The sequence below is a fragment of the Orcinus orca genome, chromosome X, assembly GCF_937001465.1.
Source record: "Orcinus orca chromosome X, mOrcOrc1.1, whole genome shotgun sequence".
NCBI lineage: Eukaryota > Metazoa > Chordata > Mammalia > Artiodactyla > Delphinidae > Orcinus > Orcinus orca.
The window spans coordinates 102,303,966-102,331,476 of NC_064580.1; the positions used below are offsets into that span (position 1 = coordinate 102,303,966).

The 27,511-nt window shown below is 37.6% G+C and overlaps 1 protein-coding gene across 10 annotated transcripts in view; it reads right to left on the reverse strand.

Moving 5' to 3' along the window:
- KLHL13 (kelch like family member 13) overlaps positions 1-27,511 on the reverse strand; it is a 184,586-nt gene that overhangs the window by 56,762 nt on the left and 100,313 nt on the right. For 2 of the 10 annotated variants that reach the window (XM_049704680.1, XM_049704684.1), the window contains 2 exons: positions 16,180-16,597; positions 14,429-14,494 (listed from right to left, as the gene is read on the reverse strand). The exons of 5 other annotated variants lie outside the window; for them this stretch is intronic. In XM_049704680.1, the coding sequence (XP_049560637.1) occupies positions 14,429-14,494; positions 16,180-16,220 (107 nt within the window). In that variant the 5' untranslated portion in view covers positions 16,221-16,597. Of the gene's footprint in view, positions 1-3,204; positions 4,255-14,428; positions 14,495-16,179; positions 16,598-27,511 lie in introns of those variants that run through there. 3 more of the 10 variants (XM_049704681.1, XM_004285097.2, XM_004285098.2) reach the window with 3 other exon arrangements.

The following is a 27,511-nucleotide window of genomic DNA, read 5'->3' on the forward strand; positions in this document are numbered from 1 at the left end:
AGATACTCCTTCAGGCTAAGGTTGAACTTCAACCTTCTGCTGAACAGAGTGTAACACAAACACATCAGTCAGATTTTGATCAAGACAGTCCCTTCAGAATTCCACATGGATGGCACACCACCCTTGCAAGTGTTCAAAACTGAAGCTGAAGGGAGACTCTACCTAATAGAGACTAAATAATATTTGGTAATCAAGCTATGTGGAGGCCAAAGGATTATTTTCCCAAATCTTTTGTCTTTATGATACTCCACCCTTCCCAAATCATATTTTAACACAATTTGAAAAGCACTTTATGCTATATAAGAAACTATTTTCCTTAATATTATCATAAACATTGTCTTTATCATCAATAAGTCTTGAAAATATGGAAAGGTTTTAACTCACGTTCAGGTTCTAAACAAGCAGAAAGCAAGCCAACTTGGACTTTAAATCCACAAGGAAAAAAAAGCTTTTCTGTTCAATGTTTGCAATAAGTAAAACATTCTCTATTCTAGCTTTCACTAGTGGATAGCAGCACTGCCCTATATCACCAGCATCAATGGAAGAGTTCTAGCCAGCAGCACCTACATTGAGTTTAGAAAGAAACCATAAGGAACCTTTATATTTCTCCATATTTGCTCCATTACTACAATACATTTTTACTACAAGCAAAAATATTTTATATTGAAATTTCAGTCTTTGAAAAAGCACCCAAGTCATCAATGAAAATCATGTAATATGTATTCGACAAATCACAGTAAATAACGATAAAACATTACAAACCAATACGAGCAAATATACCAAAAGATGCTTATATTAACTGGGAAGAATTCTATATTCAAGATAGTATTTTTAATGTTTATACGTAATTTTACAGGTAAATCCTAAAATATCACAATCTATCAGAGAGTCAGAGTTTAACTGCTCCATTTCAATGCAAAGACTTTAGACCCAAAAGACACAAGTAGCCATCTAATCTATGTTTGCCAACCCAACCGACCATGAGAGCAAACATGATGTTACTTGACCCAGGATTCTAACTTGCTCTTTACAATTTTTGAGTGAAAAATATGCTCAACTTAAATATCATCTGTGTGTAGAAGTGCTATGGAATATAAGGAAGCACTGATGAGAACAACATGTTAAACGTGGTATTTTTATTTCTGGCCCAGCAAGGCAATGAACTCTAAATCAGTCAAAAACGAAACAATTTATTTAAAACTTGATTTAAACTCCCCAGGCTAGTCTTCTTCTCCTATATTTAACATATATTCTCTGTGTATATTTACATAATATTTTAAACCTCATATTAATTTATTTATTAAAAAAATAAGTTAAGGCCAATTTAACAATACAGACCGTCACAATGTCAAAATAGTCCAGACTAACACCAGCTCCTCAAATATACTTTTCCGTTCTACATATGTGTACTACCAACACTCAATGCCAACGTGCAAGATCTATGACATTTTCTGGCTTCTCTCATCTAAATCAATTCACTCATATCACCAGGTCAAAGAGGTGAGGACTTAAAAGAAAGAAAGTGGTTCATTAAAGATGTTGTATTAAGCTGTATCTGAGCTTGTGGCTAGTGTGGATTTAAAAAATGTAAGTATTTTTTAATCATCTCTAAAAAGTAGCAAATCAGCTGCAACAGGGGCTACAAATTGGATCTTTTGGACAGTAAAATGCAGTAGGAATACTAGAATCATTAGTAACCATTATTAATTGTAACCTATTGATTTTAGTTTGGGGTGTGTATGTTTTGTTTTGATGATGAAGTTGCTTTTGGTAAATCTTTGGTCATTTCTCACCAGCTAAGATATATAAAGTCAACAGGCACATCTCATTTTCTCGAATTATTTGAAGGAGCTCCATTAACTTGTCACCTCCATTAATTTGCACTTTTGACAAATGCAGCTTTTGAGAAACAAACAGAGCTGATCTTTTTCTTTTTTCTTTTACAAATATAACTTAAAATTTTAACTTTATAGGAAACAGAGTTTAACACCCAGATAAAATAACCTGAAGCATCTCTAAGAAGGAATAGAAAAAATAATCTGAAAATGAAATGATGACAGGATTCAACTCTGAAATGTCCTCATTTTTCCTCGCTTTCCCGGGAATTGCTTCTTTTGGACTGAGAGCACAAGCACACTTCCTCAGCAGCTGAAAGCCTTTCAAAGAACCAGAGAGATACCACTGTGCATCTGAACCTCATATAAAACAAAAACTAAGTAATAAAATGGCAACTCACCAGATTTCTAAACACACAATGGACCTAAAGCGGGAAGAATTTTCCACATCTGTCCTACTGAAAAATATTTTAAAGGGAACACTTACAGTTAAGACAGACTTTCACTCAAAAGCTTTTCTCGTACAATTATTTAATAAAAAAAAAAGTCCAGCTTTCCCTCACTCCTTCCTCTACTAAAAAAAGATCACAGACAATACTTTAAAAGAATATTTTATTATATCTCCAAGATTTTGTTTTTAAAGCAACACTTTGCAAATTTAAAAAATAAGATTTTCAAAAATTCTAGAAAGACATCCCAATATATTTCAGTACATATCTACTTAAAATAAATTTCTAAAATAGATATTTGTATAATACACTTTTCAACTCCATGTATATAAATAACTACTCATAGAACTATAATTTGCACAATTCAAACTTATACTTCAGAACTCGAATTATAAAACTGAGAAAGATATAATATCAAACTTATTAATGTTCATACAGAACTCAAGTATCAAGTCCTCAATAAAAGACTCATTTTCTGATCAATGTGTTAACTCTGAATGTTTCAAATTCATCAAAAAATTATAGAAAGCATTTCCATATTTAACACATCAACATCAATCATAAGCAGTTTTTGTGCCATTACACAAAAGAAGTCATCTTAAGTATTTCAGATACACAAAAATTCAAAACATCCAACCAATGTAAAAGTTTATCCTTATGCAATTCCTTAGATATACCTTTAGACTTTCATCTTAGTAATTACATTACCATTAGGCACTTTAAATGAAAAGAAACATAAACTCCTAGAAAACCAAAACAATGGTAAAATGTGGGCATGCCAATATATTTACATGTAAGCAAGCTTGAGGTTTTTAATCTTGTGGGGTTTTGGATGCTGTTTGGGATTTTCTACCCCCTTTTGTCACAAGGTTGATTCATGAATGAAATCCCACTTTAATATCCTATTTTCTCTCACTTACATGTATGCTGGAGAAAGTGGAGTTGACCTGGATGTTTTAAGCACAGGAACTGGGAATTTCCAGATAGCAGGAGAGCTCGTTTTCCATTTCAATGGCATGTTGTCACCACGGTACTACAATAACAGTAAACAGCGTTTCCATAACAGACTACCAACTATGACTTCCATTCCACACTGTACTGACACAGCAGTGGCTGCCGCGGAGAACAAGCAAACGATTCTGCCAGTGCCCTTAAACCGATGCTTCCAATCTGTAAAATAGGGCTGCAAGGTACCTCCTTTAAATCCTCCTGTCCCCTAAAGCAAATGATGATTCTATCGTTCGAACTCAACAATAGTGCCACCTCGTTAGGAAAGCGTTGACTGCAGTATAATTTTTTTGAAAAGACTGCACTGTGCATACCACACAATGCAGCTTTATTTGATAAAAGCGGCTAGGGTTTGGGGTGGTTTTTTTTTTTTTTTTTTAGTATTATTTTAAGCTTGCATTACCATTGTTCTACCTTAACAGGGATACTGCAGCACTGCACTATATTCTGCACCTATTAACCTGATTTCTGACCAATAGTAGCAGGAAAAAAAAAAAATAGACGGGTTTCATATGAAAATGAAACAACATACCTACTCAGAATACACTTGTCATCCTCTGAACATTCTTCTTTTGAGCTGCAACAATACAAATGGGATATAAACCTCAGCATAGCCTTAGGCCACAGCTAATAGAGATCAGTGACTAAATTCGGCAGCCTGCTTTCCTCCTGTGCAAGCTCTGGCCACACAATACAAGAATGCCATTATGGGAAGAGCCCGTTTAAAAAAAATGCCAGTCTCTCTGTTTTCCAGTTAGAAGAAGGCAAAATGTAAGAACAAATATAAACTGCTGCAGAACTCTGCACGCTCTTCTAGTAGCTTCTGATTCAAGTTGCTCTCTTTTCCCTATTCTTATTTCCAAGCCAGGATGAGCAAAAATCTCATACATTTACAACATGCTGTGTGCTAACACGAATATCACTCTGTCTTCTGCAGCAGAGAAGTACAGAATAGCGTGCTCTTAATAGCAGTCCTCGGAGGGACGCTATCAACAATCTAATTCAGTGCTGCCCTCCCCTTCTTCTCTCCCCCTTTCCCTCCCCTTCACCCTCCTTCACGCCTCCCCCGCCCCCAAACAGCTCACAAATTGCCTAGAGGAGAGACACCAAGCAGGTGTCCAGCAGGGACCATTCCAGAGCTCAGCGGCGGGTCCGGTAACCTCTAGGGGTTAGTAACTGACAAGGAGGATCAAAAATTCAAGCTGCCGTCAAAGGGAGGTTGACGTATTTCATGAAAGTAACGGCAAATAGAGGCTTCATCTGTATTGTTTTAAAATACTGCCAGAAAATAGCGTTGTAAATGCCCAGAACGCGACTGGGTGTTTCAAGTTTCTGTTTAAAGCACCAAACTCACACACTTTCTACACAATTCAAAGAAGTGAAAATAGGATAAACCGGTATTATGCTGAACTCTTTATTTTCAGGCTGAAGAATTTTATTTCTGATGTAGGCAAGTCGCCATCACTAAATATCTACCCTCAATGCGTCCTTCCACCTTCTACCTAAAAACCGAATTACCCATCTTCATCAAATGCAAGCTTAATAAAGGAGGACCGCCATTGACATGAAAGCCGCTACCTTTTTAAAAACTCATCGCAGTGATGAAAAGCTCATATTTACTTTCAAGTGTATATTCAAACAATAAGCTTGTGCTTCCAACTTAAGTAGCTGGCTTTCATATGCTCTTTCCAAACAATTCCCAGTTTTTGAAAGATTGAGATTTAGTCCCTAAGAGGCTTTCTCATTTGTATTCAAAAAGCACAGGTAATTATTTCTGTAAGAAAGACACTGCTTTCAAAAATTGCAAAATACGTAATTTCATATACCAGAATACAGCGTGAAATCACCTAAGGTAATCACAAGTACCTTCAAGAACACATCAACATTCAACAATGTATTTTCCTATGAAATCCAACATATATATATACGTAGTATATACATTCACGCATACATACCTAAGGAGAGAAAGCTTATTTTGAAACATTGACCAGTAATGCATAAGCTTTATTAAATACTAAATAGGTCTCAGCCATCACTACCTCACAAATAATTTTTATTCAATCGATCAGACACAAAAACACTGCACAAAAACTCAGTCAAGCAACTTAAAGGGTTAAATGATATTTCCAACTCTTTTCAGTACCCCCCCGCCAAAAACTGTCTCACAGAAGTCTTCAAAGGAATCAGAGAAAGGAATATTTATCAATATCTTAGTGGCCAAAATACATTTTAAAAGTTTTTTAAAAGTGCCACTAATACAAATAAACTGTAGTCAATATTTTACATTAGAAGGATTTGTATAATAATCTTAATAGTTAAGGAGCAAAAAGGTCCTAGGTACAATTGGCAGTGGTAACTTGTTGGAAACCCCAAGAAGGAAAACACACACAATACACACACGTGCGCACGCGTGCGCGCACGCACCCACACACACACACACACACACTCATCAAGCAAGTTTGGAATGTCTCATTCCAAAGCCCTGAAGCATTCTCAAACATTTGAAAATATAAAACAGCTACAAATTAGCTATATGGAGCCATTTTAGAGAGAAACTTCAATCACTTTCCAGCTTATGAAAATATTACAAAGTAGTAATTGCAAATGTAACTTCTCCTTCTGAGAACAAAGACCCCCAAACCTATGTAAAACCAAGGTAGTTAAGTGTTTTGAGTCTTTATCTGTGAAGACTACTCAATATTTATGAGGGGGAAATAGGGTGAATGTAGAGTTTTCCAAATTTCCAAGAGGGTAACCTCCCAAAACAGGCGAAGATCACTTTATTGCAAAGGTTCTCAAGTTATTATTCTACTACGAACAATCAACTGATTCAAAAAACCAACATATTCTTGGTCTAATCTCGTTCGGCTCCAAAGAAATCAACCAATACCACCAAATCATCTCTTAGACTTAATGTTCAGAACCTGTTTTTGTAGCACTCCAACAGTTGTAATATTTGTTCAAAGTGAAAAGAAAGACTGCTTTCTTCCACCCATCCTAAACACTCTTAAAGACCCCCAAACCCGAAAAGCATTATATCTGATGATGAGCATTTATTTATATTCATTTCTTTTGATTTAATAAATTGCTAGAAGTCATTTGTAATTCTCTCTCATGAGCAAACAACCAATACGCCAAAGGCTTTAAAAATAATTCCCTTAACTAGAAATATAGTCCATGAAATACACTTTACACTATTAAATTGCTTAACAACACCATTCCTCATACGTCGTTTAGAAATAAACTTCAGCCAGGTAAAATCGCCCCAATTACAAATTAGCAGAGTCCAAATTAATCAGATTTTACTACCCTGATGGCGACTCTAGTAGCAACTACGGAGTGTAATTACCATTACATTCCAGAACTAAAAATGTTTTCACCTACAGAGTGAAAGGAAGAAAATGATTAAATATATATTTTAAATATAATTTTATGCAAGCTCAGTGGTCCCACTACTTTAGTATTTAGACTGGGGGGAACCTCCCTGGTGGCGCAGTGGTTAAGAATCCGCCTGCCAATGCAGGGGACACGGGTTCGAGCCCTGGTCCGGGAAGATCCCACATGTCGCAGAGCAACTAAGTCCATGCGCCACAACTACTGAGCCTGTGCTCTAGAGCCCACGAGCCACAACTACTGAGCCCGCGTGCTGCAACTACTGAAGCCTGCACGCCTAGAGCCCATGCTCCGCAACAAGAGAAGCCGCCACAATGAGAAGCCTGCACACTGCAACCAAGAGTAGTAGCCCCTGCTCGCCGCAACTAGAGAAAGCCCACGTGCCGCAATGAAGACCCAACACAGCCAAAAATAAACAAGTTAATTAATTAATTAATTTAAAAAAATATTTAGACTGGGAAATGTCAAAAGCCCTCGTTCACATCACAGGAAACACTGATTTCATTTACAGAACACTTGGTTTCTATTATGGACAACTGCCTAAAATGGGATAGAAAGACAACATGCACAAAAGCTCTTCAAAACATTGTATGAACATCAATCACTCAAAAATACCTGTGAATGCGTATTTCAGAGATGTAATAAAGAACAATGTTGGGACTTGGCCAAGGCCATGAAAGAAGTCATTCTTGGCCAAATCTTACAACACAGAATTCCCTGGTTCCCAAAGTAGAAAAAGAAGGTTTGTAGAACTTTTACAAATCATCTTGCTCAGTACCCTCATTGTATAGATGAAAAAACTGAAGCCCAGAGAAGTTACCTTGTCACACTACTAGCTAGTAGCAGAACTGCAACTAGAAACCAAATTCCATCTCCTAGTCTAGGACTCCTGCTCTAGAATCCCTACTGTCCTTTCTTCTCAATGAGACAGTTCCAGAAGATGTTTGTTTCCATATGAAGTGAACCACATTCTACAAATGTCTCAATGTATTCAAAAGAACTACGAAGAGTTATTTATTCCTCCAATTGTATGTACACTCAAAGACAGACATGGGAAAGGAACACCAAAAATACAAACGTGTGCAGAAAGACCATTTCCAAAATCTTAATTCCAGAAGGTGTTTAAGAATGATCAGGGAGAAAACGGTGAGTAAAAGTCAAGCCCGCCATAGTATGAGAGAAAAGTGAAATATATAGCCAAGAGCCTCATTTTTTTCTCAATGTAAATGTTTCTAAGTAACTTTATATGAAAGTTTAATTTGCTTACAGACTGCTACAGTTTGTCTCCAGTACCACCATCTCGTGAAATGAATTGACTAATATGTCACATATCTGACCTTTCTCCATATTTTCCCAATATTCCCTAAGAACTAACCTACCTTTTTCTTGCAAGTTTTGCTTAATCCCGTGGTAAGTACAACTGAAGAATAATAGCATTAAGCATCGTTTGTATGAGCAGGCGCTGTGTAATCTTCTGGAGTCCTGACAATGTCCCTTCAGACTAATCTGGGAGATCCATGTTATTCCTGTTGCTCAGACAAGACTGTAGATCATGCCAAATCGTGTGCTCTGTTTATATTCTACCAATCAGTAAAAGTACTTGGATGGCAACCAAGTAGGACAGTTAAACCCTTTAAAGCATACAAAAAGTTAACTTCTAGACAATAGAGCACAATTCTTAATACATTCAGGGCTCCTCATTACAGGAAATAGAACTGTTCACGCGAATGGCTATATATACTTAGGTGTGTGTGTCTCCTTTTCATTTGTTTTAGGAAATTGAATATCAAATACATTAAAAATTTCTTACTAGATACTCTGATATGTAGCCTTGTTAAGATCAAAATGGAAAATCCTAGACATTTCTCAAAGACAGCTGCTTTGGAAAGTCATTATTTCATCTTTTATAAGCACCTTCTCACAAATCAATTTCCTTAACGGAACTGTGTGGACTCTTACGGTCCCACAAAGAATTTACATAGATTACTGTAACCATGACTATGCCTTGGATTACTGTAGGACCTATCTCCTTCACAATACAAACAAGTAGAAAAACACACTTGTGCAGGCACATACGCACATGTGTGTGTGTATGCACAGAGAATTCCTCAGGCCATGATGGCATAAGTAATGTGAAGGGAAATACTCTTCTGATCTTTAACATTTCCAAAGGAAAATATGGGTACTAAGCGTTTGTTTGTTTCTTTGTTTGCTTTGGGGGAGTCAGGTATAGAACAGCAATAAGAGGAGCTAGTAAGCTGATAAGGTAAGGGGAACAAAGGAGAAAAAAAGTAAGGGTGAGGAAGGTAATGGACTGGCTGGAGGGAGAATGGAAAGCCAGAATGGTAGTGGTTCCTGATGTTTATGTAGCACCTTTTATAACTGGGGGTCAGATGAATGAGTTTATGAGGCTAAGATGGGAGTTGGTGTAGAAAGGACTGAGCAGGCAACAAGAGAGATCCAGCTGTTGGGGACCCAATGATCCACAGATTCTGACTACCCTTAATCTCACTACGCTGAAAAAAGGATTTGCACTGAATGGGAAATTCAGAAGTCCTTGCCCTTCCTTCTTCTTTTTGTTTTCTGCAGTATCTATATTCTTTATGGCTTTTTTTTGGGGGGGGGGGCTACCCTTGAGTTCTTCGTTCACATGATTCCCAAATCCATATGCCCAAGTAAGTCTTCATACATCTTTGACATGCATAACCTAAATTAATTCTTAAGTATTCCCGTGTATTAAAAAATGCCTTAGGGCTTCCCTGGTGGCGCAGTGGTTGAGAGTCCGCCTGCCGATGCAGGGGACAGGGGTTCGTGCCCCGGTCTGGGAGGATCCCACGTGCTGTGGAGCGGCCGGGCCCGTGGGCCATGGCCGCTGAGCCTGCGCGTCCGGGGCCTGTGCTCCGCAGCGGGAGAGGCCAGAACAGTGAGAGGCCCGTGTACCGCCAAAAAAAAAAAAAAAAAAAAAATGCCTTAAACCCCAAATCAAATTGTTTGAGTGTATTGGGAGGGGTAATGGTGGAAATCAATGATTTTTACATACATACTATCTATATACATGATTTTGCATTACCATTTTTAAATTGTTGAAAAAAGCCATTTACAGAGACAGTTTATGATCATCAAATAGGGATAATGTATCCAGGGCTCCAATAAGAGGCCTGCTGTTAGGACACCCCCGTGCTCCAGCTTTGCTTCTTTGTCTGCCTGAGATGCCTTCCCCAAACTCATGCTCCTCCTTCAAGAAGGAATCCCTGAATCTTTATCTTCCTAATTGATCACTATTCCTGGCACATGGGAAAGCACTCAGTAAGTATTTGTTGAGTAGATTGGAAGCGAGATTTTTATAAGCAGAGTAGTGGTTAAACAAGAACTGTGTACTGAAGCCAGGATATATCCTGAAAAGTTTTAAAAATGCTGTTATTGATTCTGCTATGACTAAAAGCAGAGTTCAAAGTAAAAGGAATATCCATTTGTTAATTTGATAATTTTAGGCTATAAAGTCCTTAAAATGAAAAAAAATTAAACATACACATTGTCTTGTTAAAAATAAGCATATGTTGAAGAAAATCACCCAGAACACATACTTTCTTAAGTAAAATAAAGGCGTCACTGACAGTGATGATGGATTGCTCTAAGGAAAAATCTCTGCTCTCACCTCAAATAATAATAATTTAACTGTTTAGTTGTCTCTCAACAACTTCCTAAGTATCTCCTTAAATTACATTTGGTAAATAAAATAGCCAAACTATCGTTAGAGTTTCTGATGTGTTTGTTTGATAAGTCTGCAAACTTATCAAAATAAAAATCTATTTAAAATGTGCAGTGTTACTCAAAAGAAAAGTTAAGAATATGGCTCTACTGACTAAAAATTATATGCATATAAAGCTTTTCAAATAGTTTCACTACTTTGTAGCATCAACTATAGAAGCAACACTACAAACTGTGCATGAAGACAAAGTAATAAGCAATATTACAATCTTAATTTTTGTAAATTATGAACTATGTTGATAAGAGTAAATAATTTCTAATAATGTTTATCTATAATGGTTGAAAAACTTTTTAAAATAATAAGCACATCACATACCTAAGTCTCAAAAGCATGCCAGTTAAAGAAAGTCAACATTTCCTATGTTATACATTCTTTCAGTAATACCTACATTTTTTACAAAAATCTGAGTTGCTGAAAGACCTTTAGAATAAGACATTTTCCTCAATATCCCAATTAAAATTAATGAAATAATGCTACTATCTTGAAAAAATCGTATTTATATCCTTTTATCTAAAGAGTTATTATAACATTCGCATGCGCACCATAAATGTTACAGGCAAAACTGAGATCTAGGCGATTACCTAAGTCGTTCCACCTCTTCTCCCTGAGTATTTGTAAATCTTGGTTACAAATACTTAGGGTAATCACAATAATATTTTGCTAACCAGAAGCAAACACTTTCGTGAAAAGCTAATCCTAATGACTCACTGAGATTATACCACACTACTTAAATTTTCCATGAAAAAGGCCCTTTATATGCAATTGCTTTAATCTTGTTTTAAATATCTTAAAGTCCAAAAAAGGCTCAACTTCAAACTTGAACCTTGTGACCCACTGCCATAACATGGGGACCAATAGTTTCCTTAAAGGTATAATTTAGAGTTACAATATCTGCCTACTATGGTGGTATTAAAGAGACTTAGCAAACAGTTCAATACCTCTATTTTCATGAGTATTTTGAGAACCTTCTCATTCTCTAATTTAGAGTTCTTCTCATGGGTAATTTTAAATTCTAAAGTTTTTTTTTTTTTTGGCTGCATCGCGTGGCTTGCAGGATCTCAGTTTCCAGACCAGGGTTGAACCTGGGCCACGGCAGTGAAAGCCCAGAATCCTAACAACTAGGCTACCAGGGAACTCCCTAAAGACTTTTTTCTTAAAAGAAAGGCAGGGAGGGAGGTATAGAAACATTTATACTGCAAGATGCCAAATATATGGTAGCAAGTCTAAATTACAGAAGCTAGTGTGCAATTAAAAATGGCTATGCCTCAAAAACATATTTAGCAATTATGAAAATCCTATGATGGAAGACATCATTAACTCATGTTATATAAAATGTTCGTGTGTTACAAACTAACAACAGCATTGTTTTAGATTTATGTCTAACTTCATTACTTGGATGCAATGGTTGTCCAGTGGGGGAAATCCCTTCTTTTCCTTTATCTCATGTTGTACTACTAAGTAAAGTAAATGTGATTCTGACATGAGGGAATGAAAAACAGAATTCGTCTTCTAGGCTGACCCTAGGTTTTAGCTAGATGCAATTTAAATTTGGGGTTCCTGACTGCCTTCCTAAGTCTGTCTACTTCAACCAGTAGTTCAGAACCACTTCACGTCTTCAAAATCAAATATATGTTTTCAATAATCAGTTATTTCTCATGGAATTCTGAAGGTATACAACACTTGAGTAAAATACATCTTTAGCTAGCATACATTTATTCATTCATTCCTTATTCAGCTTGACCTAAGTCAGAGACACTGTTGAGCATTTTTATGTCTTCCACTACAGGGTCTGGCCACTTGGTTTGATGCTGTCCAGCCAGTAAACAAAAACATTTGTGTTTAGGGATTTCCAGAATCAACAGTTTTTGAGATTCAGATCTGTAAAGCACAGACCAACATAACTTGTATTCCAAAAAGGGTGAAGAAGCAGCAAGATGGAGCTTAAACTGATACTCTAAACAGGGAACAAGCATTAGCCAATTGATTAATTAGGACCACGTTTTCGCATTTGTCAACTAAAATGCATTTGTTTATACTGAGGCCTCTGTAGTATATTAGCCGTTCCTGACAGTGTAAGATAGGCTCCTTGAACTTCACAAACACCAAAATCAATCCACTCACTATGCCAAGACCAAAACCTGTAGAGAAGACGTGCGAGCTGAATTCGCTCAATCATCAGTGAGTACCGAGAAGTGATGACTTTGCTAGATGTTACAAGTATACAACAGAACACATGTTCCCCAGCCACAAATCCCTTAAAATCTAATCGGGCCGACTGCGTATTCACATATGAAACATGAGTAAGCATAAATATATTGCTGCCGTTAAGCCTTAACCATCCAGAATCCTAGATAGCCTAGTGTTTTTAAAAATTAAAAATTAAATTGAAAACAACTGGGATAGGTTCACTCTTAAAAATATTAAAAGTCACTTGTTTTTCACCTTTTGGGGGCAATGTTTCTGCTCTTTATCTTCCTCGAGTCGAAAACGAACACAAACCTATTGAAAATACCTCGTAATCACCATAATGCACAACATCTATTGTGATATGCCTCCAACGGAGATATAGCAAGGTGTGCAAGCAACAGCTGTCATTCCTCACCCCTGCCTGACTCCCGCCCCCACAGGCCTCGACATGGAACTTGGATGCTACCAAGAGAAAAGGGGCTCTTCTTTACCTTCCGATGTATACCAAGAGAAAAGTCCTATACCTTTTTTTTTTAAAACGTCTTTATTGGAGTATAGTTGCTTTACAATGTTGTGTCAGCTTCTGCTGTATAACAAAGTGAATCAGCTATACATATACATACATCCGTCATATCCCCTCCCTCTTGCATCTCCCTGTATCTATTTTACATTTGGTAGTGTACATGTGTCCACGCCACTCTCTCACTTCGTCCCAGCTTACCCTTCCCCCTCCCCGTGTTCTCAAGTCCATTCTCTATGTCTGTGTCTTTATTCCTGTCCTGCCCCTAGGTTCTTCAGAACCTTTTTTTTTTAATTCTAGATTCCATATATATGCATTAATATACGATATTTTTCTCTTTCGGACTTACTTCACTCTGAATGACAGACTGTAGGTCCATCCAAAACGTCCTACACCTTGAAGCTCTCCAACTTTAGCATGCTTAAGAATCATCTGGGCTGAATACTGAACATGTACAAGTCTGGAAGTGAGAAGCGGTACTCTGTATGTTAAACAAGGAATCCAGCTGATTTGCATGCCTGGTCTACTCAACTTGGAGAAACCCTGCTTTAAAAGTCAAGGTGGCCCACCCCCACTCAGGATGACCCCGGTCAGAATGAGGTTCTGTTTTCTGTCTCAGTGCCTGGCCTTCCTCAGCGTATCAGCATTGGCTGCTCACCAATCGTTGTCTGTCCCCACTGTCCATGGCTATTATCTTGCCCTCCCACTCTCCAGACCCTTCCAGGTCTGGGAGAGTCTGAAAGCAAGGTCTCCAGCTGGCGGACAGATTTGGAGGCGGACAAACAGACACATGCAAAGTGGGAAACTGTGAAGTACAGCAATTAGGCAACAGAGGTAGTCTGAGTTACACTGATTGTGCAATACAGGGTAGAAGTTAAAGACTTGTTTTAAACTTTTTCAATGAGGAAGGGTGCCGAAGAGGACAGAGCTGGGCACGTGTGATCTGCTTGTAGCTCTGCCACAAACTTGTAACCTCTCGTGTTATCCTCCGTAAAACAGGGAAGATGCCAGACTCACAGCAGTGTGATGAGAACCAACTGAACTTGTGTTTGTGAAAGCACATTGGAAAATATAAAGCACAATACAATGATGTGTGGTATTTCTTTGATGAAATAATTTCTTTTTTTGTCTTAATAAACACAGTACCCTAGACGTTATTGAAAGTTTCTTTGATGACTGAATGGCTTCTAGTACCTCAGGGTCTTTTTTATGAAAATAAATTCTCATTGACAAAAAGGTAGAAGAAAATGCAGACCCTTAGACATACCCTGAAGTTGATTTTTTGAATATATCCTTGAAATCGGCTTGTTTTAAAGATAATTGCCTCCGTCTCCTGAAAGTGGAGTGCAAAAAAAAAAAAAAAATCTGGTTAATTGTGGCTTTACTGTATGCAGTTCAAAATTTTCAAAGCATACTCTGCAAATATTTTAGCTATAAATTAATAAACCATATTTATAAATCCTGAACAGTTAAGACTACACAGAACAATTTAAAAATATGTGAATTAACTTTAAAAAAAACCCTTAACTAGCAAACCATAAGATTCTATTTGTTTTTATCTACACTCTCTTAATGTTTCAGAAAGTCTGGAATAAAGATTGACATTGAATACAACATTTACTGGCAGCTGATCTAAAAGACTAAACTAGACAAATCTGGACACAAGGAAACACTTTTCCAGTAAATATATACTCAGCCTTGGAATGCTTTGTCATTTTCTAGCTTTTTAAGCCTAAAGTTCAATTCTTTGCTGATATACTGTTTTGCCATAAAAACCAGAAAGCAAATGGCACAAGCTTTCAGAGAACAGATGGCTAATGTTCTTCTAGGTTCATTTACTACATTTTCTTATTTTCATACTGCTTGTAATTAATAAAAACATATAAATAGATGTATTGTTTCCTAACGAGAAGATTTTGTTTTTGTGAAGTTCTGTCATATACCTAACTCCTTTGGGCTAATACAAAAGGCAACGATGAACAGACATACTTCTGGTACTGCCTCAGGAATGCAGTTTTAAAAATAGAGACTACTACAGAAGCACTGCAGTATATGCTGTCAACACGCTTAAAACATTAAAGTATGCTGGCAGGTGTTTGAGGAGCTCTGACACAAAATTCAATTTATTTACATTTATTTCATTTATGTTGCTATTAGCTTAGAGAAAGTAAACATTACTAATCATTACCTTTGTCTAACTTTTTCTTCAAAATAAACAGATTTGGTATTTTTCTGGGTCATCTCATAAGCACTATTGCATTATTAAAGTCACAACTAAATCAGTCATAGTCTAATAGTATCTTTAAAAAGACCTTGGCAGAAACCTTATCCAGAATGTTATTCTACATCTAATGACTTGCTATGCAAAAGGTAGGTAGCAAGTATTTTTGTTTTAAATGATAAATTCAAAACAGCTTCTCCTTAATAGCAATACTATTTCAAAGTCTACTTTTACTATGCACACAAAAATTATTTTTGAATCATAAAAAGCTACAATGGGTTAAATTCATATTTGTCATATCTTAGTAATAAACCTCACCAAGCAAATAACAATTATATATATTTTTGGCTTAAAAATACATTAAAGTATCTTTAAATACAGATTATTTTATATTCCTATTAATATTATTCCTTTCTTTTGTGTATTTAAGAAGAATCTGGTGTGCCACCTTCTGGCAACTGAGTGAAATTATGTATCTTCACACAAGTCACTATTCTTTATTTTAACTTTTAAAAAAATATATATTTCTTAACCTGTATTACATTTAAGCTATATAAATAAATCTATACCATAGTCTGAAATAAAGTAAAATTTCCCTAGTGATTTTTTTTTTTTAAAATCAAGCTTTACACATGCTTCCTATGATTTTTCCATGGTTACCGATATGTCTCCTGAATTCTACAATACATATAAAATTGACTTTTGAACACCGTTTCACAGCCACATATGAAAACAACAGGCTTGCCATTTTAATGAATAAGTAACAGCAGTAAATAAAGAAAAAGAAGTTCTCTTACCAATAAGCCCATTTTTCTCTTAAGGTTTGAACTCTCATCATTTGTCATGTTCTTGTGGATCCCTCTCTCATCAAATTCTCTGGAGTTTTAAAGTTGAGAGCTGTGATGCACAGCTAGGCTCCTCTACATAGTAGCGCACCCCAGTGCATCTGCCTGGTATAACACTTCACAGTTGTAGCTCCCAAAAGCAGAAACAAGCTTTATGTATTCAAAACCTATGCACCGCACACCTTCCCTCGGTAGGAAATTGTAGTCAGCGTGGTTGAACTATTTACATTTCTTATCTTAACTCCCGATCCGATATGAAGATCAGAACCACATGAATCTCGAGCTTAGTTACAGTAAACTGAACAAGAACAGTGCGTTCATCTTCAGAGCAGAGGTGGGGTGAGACAAATACTAACACCAGGAGATCTGACTGAGAAAAAAAAAAACCAAACATGTTGATCTTATTTTTCAAGGGTCACTGTCCTGATATTTGTCATATTACCTTAAATCTTTATTATCTTTAACTCTTCCCTCTCCCAGTCCCTAGTAGCCAACCAATAACTCCTATCCTTTATTCTTTATCAATTTTCCAGGAATCTAACCCCTACTGTTTCTTTGTTTTTTAACAAATGAACTATTTCCCAAAAAATGCATATAACTGGCCTCTCTGCATCTCCCATCTTTAATCTAGCAATCACATTGCTTCTAGATGACTCTCTTAAAATACAACTATACATGGCGTAAATTAAATGTGCCGAAAATATTTTATTCAACAAATATCTGTCAAGAACTTGCTACACGTTAGGTAGGTACTCTGTTAGGTGATATGGATGACATGGTGAATAAGACACAATCCCGTGCTTTCAGGAAGCTTCTAGTTGAGTGAGGGAAGCAAACATGTACTCTGACAGCACAAAATATGGTGTAGAAGTTTTAGCAGCATAAGCCCAGGATTCTACAGCAGCAGAGGAACAATGAAATTAGTGCTGCAACTGAGGCTGAAGAATGAGGCATTCACCAGGTGGACTCCAGAAAAAAGTCTGTGCAGAGACACACACAGGTTTGAGGATTACAACATGTTGGAGAATCAGGAAAGTCTTCAGTACAAAGGGAAGGAGCTTCAGGTGCATGGTGTTGAGGGGAGTGGGTTTTAAGATACACAGAACCACATCACAGAAGACCTTACGTGCCAGCAAAGAGGTTTGGATTTTATCCTATGAGCTATGAGAAGCCATTTCTTGAAAGAGTGGATCACTCAAGGAATTAAACAACTACGCCCAACACGCAAAACTCAAGACAAGCCTGCCAACCTACTCTTCTAATTCACAGCCTAGTATCTCCTAACACCAACTTCCCATTCTATACCTCACAAGCCCGCTTTGTTCTTCCTCTCCTTTGCTCCAGAGGTCCTCCTGCAAGAAATCCCTTCCCCGGTCCACTTTTCTAAACTCCATTCATCCCTCTAGACCCAACTCAAATTGCATTCTTTTCTGTGATGTCTTCCATGGTAATCTGAGTCTGCAGTTTATAAACGTTCCTCCATCACAAGGACCATACTATGCATTCTTCCTAAAGCACATAATGCACACAATGTTCAAGGAACTTTTCTGACACTTTATAAAGTGAAGCAAGATGGCAAGGAAAAGACACTGAGGCAAAAGCCAGAGCATGAGGGTAAGTGGCCTAAGAAAGTAAACCTCCCCAGACTTCACGGTACACACTGATCTCACTAACTTTCTTCATCACTCTCAAGCCTAAAAAGCAAAGAATATGGATGTAAGAGAACTAGATCTGGATTGGGCAGCAACTCTGCATTACTATGCAACATTGTTGGCTGTATATATCACAGCTCTGGTTCAAAACCCCCAGAGAATTGATAAGAAATGGATACCAACAGAACAGCTAAATGATGGAGCTGTGATCTTTGGAAGAAAAGAGTTGGGGGTGGGGGAGCTGTTATTGTTGCTTTACTACTTGCAGTAAAACAAGAGAATTCACCTGAAGGTCCATACCATAAACAAAAAGGATTCATGAAGACCACAGAAATAGATGGGAGAGTGAGGACAGGGGATGGATCCAGAAGGTTTAGAATCTCATGAAGAATTAAGGGAGAAAATCCAAGTGTAAGAAGGGGGTTGTTAAAAAAGGGATAATAGTGTTAGCTGGGAGATTAATCTAGGATAAGAAGCTTTACCAGAGAAACGTGTGCTGGGGTGTAAATATTTAGCGTTCTCTTGCTGTGGAACCACACCCCATTATGCTCAGTGTCAAACAGACAAGCTCTCGTTGAAGTTGGCATTTAGCATTCAGCTTTGTCTCATCCTTTTTATGTATACATAATTTCTTACATTTATGCAATGATGCAAAAACCATGGTGCTTTCTTTCATTTGCCAATAAAAAATGTTTTCATCTTCTTCAAGCACTTTATGTTAAAGTGGGTTAAGAGGATTCTGCCAATAATTTCAAAAAGTAGTTAATACTTTAAAATATTCTCTCAACGACTTAAAAATGCCCTAGATAAAATCTATCTACACCTTCTTGTTTATTGAGTGCAAAAACTGACCACTTTTCCTTTCCACTAACTTGTAAGGAAAAAATTCAAATACAGAACAAAATGGAAGAATGTGATTTTGGATGTGTGCCACACTTTTCTCAAGAAATCTTCAAAAAAGGGCAGTATTTAGGGGACATAAAAATGATTTAATCCACTGGGTCTTTGGAAGAATGTTTTAAAACTATGTATCAAGGGTACCATAGATTTTATTTATTTTTATTTATTTATTTTTGGCTGCATTGGGTCTTCGTTGTTGCGTGCGGGCTTTCTCTAGTTGCGGCGAGCAGGGGCTACTCTTCATTGCGGTGCACGGGCTTCTTGTTGCGGTGGCTTCTCTTGTTGTGGAGCACGGGCTCTACGTGCGCGGGCTCCAGTAGTTGCAGCACATGGGCTCAGTAGTTGCAGCGTGCAGGCTCTAAGGTGTGTGGGCTTCAGTAGTTGTGGCACGCGGGCTCAGTAGTTGGGGCTCAGGGGCTCTAGAGCGCAGGCTCAGTAGTTGTGGCACACAGGCTTAGGTGCTCCGCGGCATGTGGGATCTTCCCGGACCAGGGATCGAACCCGTGTCCCCTGCACTGGCAGGCAGATTCTTAACCACTGTGCCACCAGGGAAGTCCGGTACCATAGATTTTAAAACAAAGAGAGAATAAGCCAGACCATTTCAACATTTAGTTTTGTGGAAAACAAAACAATTGCTAGAGTATTTCCCTCAGACCTGGCAGAAAAAAAAAGCAATAATCATTTTATATTAGCTTTGAACTAGAACAGGTGTTTTATTCAAATTCACATGAACTAGTTCATCTAGAAGTTGTAAAAGGCGAAAAGAGGGTAGTAACTACCTCCTGGTAGTCCACAGTAATTGGACATTATTTTTGATGATAGGGTCTATATTAATCAAGTATAAATAATTCACTTACATTCTATTTAAAATAGCATCATCATCGTGTCATCTCATGTATAGCAGTACTCTTCTCATTTCTTCTTTCATCCTCCTTCTTACAGCACGATGAGTTGGATGGTTTATAGAGTTTTCTGTTGTGTGGAAATATTCTTAGATGGTATATTTTCAGAAACATTGATCTAAAGAAGGGATGGCCAGGGGTATTTATATTGGGAGCAATTGCTCATATGTCTATAGCCCAGAAGTGTATATTTCAGGTGAATTATCAGATTCCAGTAGTATGGCCACTCTATCTCATGGGAAAGGTGGGGTCAAAAGGAAGAAAATGAATGGAAGCCTCCTTTTCTGTTACTAATAACTCTGCCTGTACTGTCATTGGCTTGGGAAAAACGGCAAAGGGAGTAGAAGGCCACTGTTTCAGAACTTCCCATTCCTAGTTGAATGAGTCATAACCGTCTTATATATTCCTAAAATGTAACAAAACTCAGGTCATACCACTATATGGTAACACAAATGATGGAGGCTAAGTCATGAGTAATTCAAACTACCTAAGAGATGTCAATTATTCAAGGTTGACGATAAAATATAACAACTCATAGCTTACCAACCTAAGTCTTAAATTCATTACTATTTAATAGCTATAGTGAGAATTGGAAAGAAGCTAAGTTACACATGGTAGACGATTGGGAAGGAAGAAATGTTATCATGTTAAGTTTGGAAACATAGACACAAGCTAAATGACATTCCACAGTCAGAAGGGCAGACATACGGAGTTAATAAAGAAGTAAGAATATTTCCACTTGTCAATAACTTTTCAACCTAATTTTCCTATCTAGATACTCCACAAAGTATTTTACTTCTTTTAAGTGTTAAGTGATAGCCTCACCCAACAGAATTCCAAGCTTAAAAGTTTATTATACTTGTTAATTTTTAAATTTTTTTTTTTTTTTTTTGCGGCACCGCGTGGCATGCAGGACGCGGGATCTTAGTTCCCTGACTAGGGATGGAACCCATGGCCCCTGCTGTGAAAGCGCGGAGTCCTAACCACTGGACCGCCAGGGAAGTCCCAATACCTCTTAATTTTTAAGAGTCTCGTTTTCATTTTCACCCCGACCCTGAGGTAGGCAGTGCAGATGTTAACATCCCCATTTTCCTAGTGAAGAGACACTTATTAAATGACTTGGCTCAAGTGACATAGCTGCTAAGAGAACTGGGAAACAAGAATTTAGGTCCCCTGACATCTAATTCAGTGTTCATTAGTCACCTCTGTATTGTACTAATATTTATTTTAGGGGGAAAAGAGACAAACATGACTCCTAAACATCACCAAAAAGGGGTAAAAGGGGTCTTCTCACACTGATCATGAGGAAGTAAATGGCCACAGGAGGGAAAGAATAGGCCATGAAGATATAGGATGCTATATGACTAAAGGTGCAGAACGATCCACGTACACCTATGGCAGAAATACCCTCCCAAAGCCAATTCGCAGAGCTCTCTTATGCCCCTCAATGAGCAATTTCTTGCAATAGACCTCAAATGCGCCATACTCTCTCACACCCCAGTGGCCTTACATATGATATTCTCTCCACTTGGAATTCCCTGCCCTCCTTGTCTACCAAAGCCAATTTCTACTCATACTTAAGTGTCCAACCATACCTCCTTCCATGAAACCTTCCCTCACATCCCTTAGCAGATTCTGGTGGTAGGTTTTGTAAACTCCCATAGCACTTCGAATATTACAGCTCCTGTCACCTTGGATTATAACTGTTTCTATAAACAATACACTAGACTATAAACTCCTGAGAGTGGTGGTTGGGTCTTTCTTATGTTTTTATTACACTTTACTCAGGGCCTGTCACATATAGTAACCCAATTATAGGAGGCAATTTTAGTGAAATCAAGTCAGCAGAGGTAAGTTCTTCTCTCCTCTACAACTAAGCATTGTTTTCAGATGATAATTAAGCAAGAAATCATTAAAGAGTCTTATCCTTCTAAAGGTGTTCAGAACGAGCCTTCCCAAAATGTACCACTTTTGTATGAGGATTATTTTGAGCTAAAGGCAATCAAGATTCTGCAGGCTCAAGAGAAACGTTTGCCCCTCCCTTAACTACCTAGAAGAATTTAAATTGGGGGTCTTTTCCAGAATAAGTTATTACTTAGAGATACATTTTATCTGAGTGGCCCAGTGTATGTCAGGGCAAACACCTAATTACCCAACATCTGCTCTTCTTATAGTTCTGTGAATTACCCTCCCATCCTTGGAAGCCCCAGGGCCCTATCCCATTCCCTAGCTCAGGATGGCATATATATGTCATTTTACCTTTCTATCTTTGAACCTCTCATGTATGTGGGGTTCTCATACATACAAAATTAAATTTGACTTTCTCCTATTAATCTGTCACATGTCAGTTTAATTCTTTTTTATTTTTAATTTATTTTTATTATTTTTTTAATTTTTGGCTGCGTTGGGTCTTCCTTGCTGCGTGTGGGCTTTCTCTAGTCCCGGTGAGCGGGGCGTACTCTTCGTTGCGGTACACGGGCTTCTCATTGCGGTGGCTTCTCTTGTTGCGGAGCACGGGCTCTGGGCGCTCGGGCTTCAGTACTTGTGGCACACAGGCTCAGTAGTTGTGGCTTGCAGGCTCAATAGTTGTGGCACGCGGGCTTAGTTGCTCCGCGGCATGTGGGATCTTCTCAGACCAGGGCTTGAACCCGTGTCTCCTGCATTGGCAGGCGGATTCCCAACCACTCTACCACCAAGGAAGTCCTTCATTGTTGCTCTTTAACTGATACTAAGGTACTCTCTCTCTTCGGACTCAACAGAATATTGGTTTGATGGCATCCAAGGAATGTTGCCTTCCATCAAGCCATCAGCCGATGCGGGCACCCTGTCAGTGTACCCGGAGGGGAATTCAGGATGGATTAAGATACATATCTAAGGAATAATTTCAATGAGCCCAGACTCTTACATCTTCCCATACACAGAAAAGCACTAAAATCATTAACTTGAGATTTTTGTCTTTTGTGATTAGCAGTAATCTTCTGATGTCCAGCTACATGCTTTTTCTTTTTAAGCAAAAACTCCTGTATATCGTGGCTCCTCCCTTACCTCTTTGGAACAGTTCCTCAGAGCTCTCTGAGAGGCTGTCTCCCAGGCTACAGTCCTTAGTGAGGTCCCTGAATAAAACATAACTCATAACTTTTAGGTTGTGTATTTTTCTTCACTTGACAGATGGATGGAGACTTGAATGGCTCAATAACTGAACTGAGCAAAGGAAACAGCTACAATAAAGAAGGGAAATGTCAATTATCTTTTGCCTAAATCAAGACAGTATTTTTTTGAATTTGATTTTATTTGTTTTTTATACAGCAGGTTCTTATTAGTTATCCATTTTATACATATTAATGTATATGTTTCAATCCCAATCTCCCAATTCATCACACCACCCACTCCCGGCACTTTCTGCCGTTGGTGTCCATATGTTTGTTCTCTACATCTGTATCTCTATTTCTGCCCTGCAAACCGGTTCATCTGTACCGTTTTTCTAGGCTCCACATATATGCATTAATATACGATATTTGTGGGCTTCCCTGGTGGCGCAGTGGTTGAGAGTCCACCTGCCGATGCAGGAGACGCGGGTTCGTGCCCGGGTCCAGGAAGATCCCACATGCCGCAGAGCAGCTGGGCCCGTGAGCCATGGCGGCTGAGCCTGCCCGTCCAGAGCCTGTGCTCCACACGGGAGAGACCACAATAGTGAGAGGCCCGCGTACCGCAAAAAAAAAAAAAAAAAAAAAAAAAAAAAATATATATATATATATATATATATATATATATACACATACGATATTTGTTTTTCTCTTTCTGACTTACTTCACTCTGTATGACAGTCTCTAGATCCAACCACGTCTCTACAAATGACCCAATTTTGTTCCTTTTTATGGGTGAGCAATATTCCATTGTATATAGGTACCACATCTTCTTTATCCATTTGTCTGTCAATGGGCATTTAGGTTGCTTCCATGACCTGGTTATAGTAAACAGTGCTGCAATGAACATTGGGGTGCATGGGTCTTTTTGAATTATGGTTTTCTCTGGGTATATGCCCAGTAGTGGGATTGCTGGTTCATATGGTAGTTCTATTTTTAGTTTTTTAAGGAACCTCCATACTGTTCTCCACAGTGGCTGTATCAATTTACATTCCCACCAACAGTGCAAGAGGGTTCCCTTTTCTCCACACCCTCTCCAGCATTTGTTGTTTGTAGATTTTCTGATGATGCCCATTCTAACTGCTGTGAGGTGATACCTCATTGTAGTTTTGATTTGCGTTTCTCTAATAATAGTGATGTTGAGCAGCTTGTCATGTGGCTCTTGGCCATCTGTATGTCTTCTTTGGAGAAATGTCTATTTAGGTCTTCTGCCCATTTTTTGATTGGGTTGTTTGTTTTTTTAATATTGAGCTGCATGACCTGTTTATATATTTTGGAGATTAATCCTTTGTCTATTGATTCATTTGCAAATATTTTCTCCCATCTGAGGGTTGTCTTTTCGTCTTCTTTGTAGTTTCCTTTGCTTTAAAAAAGCTTTTAAGTTTCATTAGGTCCCATTTGTTTATTTTTGTTTTTATTTCCATTTCTCTAGGAGGTGAGTCAAAAAAGATCTTGCTGTGATTTATGTCAAAGAGTGTTCTTCCTATGTTATCCTCTAAGAGTTTTATAGTGTCCAGTCTTACATTTAGGTCTCTAACCGATTTTGAGTTTATTTTTGTGTATGGTGTTAGGGAGTGTTCTAATTTCATTCTTTTACATGTAGCTGTCCAGTTTTCCCAGCACCACTTATTGAAGAGACTGTTTTTCTCCATTGTATATCCTTGCCTCCTTTGTCATAAATTAGTTGACCATAGTTGTGTGGGTTTATCTCTGGGCCTTCTATCCTGTTCCATTAATCTATGTCTCTGTTTTTGTGCCAGTACCATATTGTCTTCATTACTGTAGCTTTGTAGTAGAGTCTGAAGTCAGGGAGTCTGATTCCTCCAGCTCCATTTTTTTCCCTCAAGACTGCTTTGGCTATTCGGGGTCTTTTGTATCTCCATACAAATTTTAAGATTTTTTTTGTCCTAGTTCTGTAAAAAATGCCATTGGTAATTTGATAGGGATTGCATTGAATCTGTAGCTTGCTTTGGGGAGTATAGTCATTTTCATAATATTGATTCTTCCAATCCAAGAACATGGTATATCTCTCCATCTGTTTGTATCATCTTTAATTTCTTTCATCAGTGTCTTACAGTTTTCTGCATATGCATCTTTTGTCTCCCTACGTAGGTTTACTCCTAGGTATTTTATTCTTTTTGTTGCAGTGGTAAATGGGAGTATTTCCTTAATTTCTCTTTCAGATTTTTCATCATTAGTGTATATGAATGCAACAGATTTCTGTGCGTTAATTTTGTATCCTGCTACTTTACCAAATTCATTGATTAGCTCTAGTAGTTTTCTGCTGGCATCTTTAGGATTCTCTACATATAGTATCATGTCATCTGCAAACAGTGACAGTTTTACTTCTTCTTTTCCAATTTGTATTGCTTTTATTTCTTTTTCTTCACTGATTGCTGTGGCTAGGACTTCCAAAACTATGTTGAATAACAGTGGTGAGAGTGGACATCCTTGTCTTGTTCCTCATCTTTAAGGAAATGCTTTAAGTTTTTCACCATTGAGAATGATGTTTGCTGTGGGTTTCTCATATATGGCCTTTATTATGTTGAGGTAGGTTCCCTCTATGGAGAGTTTTTATCAAAATGGGTGTTGAATTTTGTCAAAAGCTTTTTCTGCATCTAATGAGATGATCATATGGTTTTTATTCTTCAATTTATTAATATGGTATATCACATTGATTGACTTGCATATATTGAAGAATCCTTGCATCCCTGGGATAAATCCTACTTGATCATGGTGTATGATCCTTTTAATGTGTTGTTGGATTCTGTGTTGAGGATTTTTGCATCTATATTCATCAGTCATACTGCTCTATAATTTTCTTTTTTCGTAGTATCTTTGTCTGGTTTTGGTATCAGGGTGATGGTGGCCTCATAGAATGAGGTTGGGAGTGTTCCTTCCTCTGCAATTGTTTGGAAGAGTTTGAGAAGGATGGGTGTTAGCTCTTCTCTAAATGTTTGATAGAATTCACCTGTGAAGCCATCTGGTCCTGGACTTTTGTTTGTCGGAAGATTTTTAATCACATTTTCAATTTCAATACTTGTGATTGGTCTGTTCATATTTTCTATTTCTTCCTGGTTCAGTCTTGGAATGTTATACCTTCCAAGAATTTGTCCATTTCTAAGAATTTGTCCATTTCTTCCAGGTTGTTCATTTTACTGGCATAGAGTTGCTTGTAGTAGTCTCTTAGGATGCTTTGTATATCTGACGTGTCTTTTGTAACTTCTTTTTCATTTCCAATTTTCTTGATTTGAGTCCTCTCCCTCTTTTCCTTGATGAGTCTGGCTAATGGTTTATCAATTTTGTTTATCTTCTCAAAGAACCAGATTTTAGTTTTATTGATCTTTGCTATTGTTTTCTTTGTTTCTATTTCATTTATTTCTGCTCTGATCTTTATGATTTCTTTCCTTCTACTAACTTTGCATTTTGTTTGTTTTTCTTTCTCTAGTTCCTTTAGGTGTAACGCTAGATTGTTTATTTGAGATTTTTCTTGTTTCTTGAGGTAGGCTTGTATAGCTATAATCTTCCCTCTTAGAACTGCTTTTGCTGCATCCCATAGGTTTTGGATCATCGTGTTTTCGTTGTCGTTTGTTTCTAGGTATTTTTTGATTTCCTCTTTGATTTCTTCAGTGATCTCTTGGTTATTTAGTAACGTATTGTTTAGCCTACATGTGTTTGTGGTTTTTATGTTTTTTTCCCCTGTAATTTATTTCTAATCTCATAGCGCTGTGGTCAGAAAAGATGCTTGATATGATTTCAATTTTCTTAAATTTACTGAGGCTTGATTTGTGACCCAAGATGTGATCTTTCCTGGAGAATGTTCCATGTGCCCTTGAGAAGAAAGTGTAATCTGCTGTTTTTGGATGGAATGTCCTATAAATATCAATTAAATCTATCTGGTCTATTGTGTCATTTAAGGCTTGTGTTTCCTTATTAATTTTCTGCTTGCATGATCTGTCCATTGGTGTAAGTGAGGTGTTAAAATCCCCCGCTATTATTGTGTTACTGTTGATTTCCTCTTTTACAGCTGTTAGCAGTTGCCTTATGAATTGAGGTGCTCCTATGTTGGGTGCATATATATTTATAATTGTTATATCTTCTTCTTGGATTGATCCCTTGATCATTACGTAGTGTCCTTCTTTGTCTCTTGTGACATTATTTTAAAGTCTATTTTATATGAGTATTGCTACTCCATCTTTTTTTTGATTTCCATTTGCATGGAATATCTTTTTCCATCCCCTCACTTTCAGTCTGTATGTGTCCCTAGGTCTGAAGTGAGTCTCTTGTAGACAGCATATATATGGGTCTTGTTTTTGTATCCATTCGGCGAGCTTGTGTCTTTTCGTTGGAGCATTTAATCCATTCACATTTAAGGTGATTATCGATATGTATGTTCCTATGACCATTTTCTTAATTGTTATGGGTTTGTTTTTGTAGGTCCTTTTCTTCTCTTGTGTTTCCCACTTAGAGAAGTTCCTTTAGCATTTGCTGTAGAGCTGGTTTGGTGGTGCTGAATTCTCTTAGCTTTTGCTTGTCTGTAAAGCTTTTGATTTCTCCATTGAATCTGAATGAGATCCTTGCGGGTAGTGTAATCTTGGTTGTAGTTTCTTCCGTTTCATCACTTTAAGTATATCATGCCACTCCTTTCTGGCTTGTAGAGTTTCTGCTGAGAAATCAGCTGTTAACC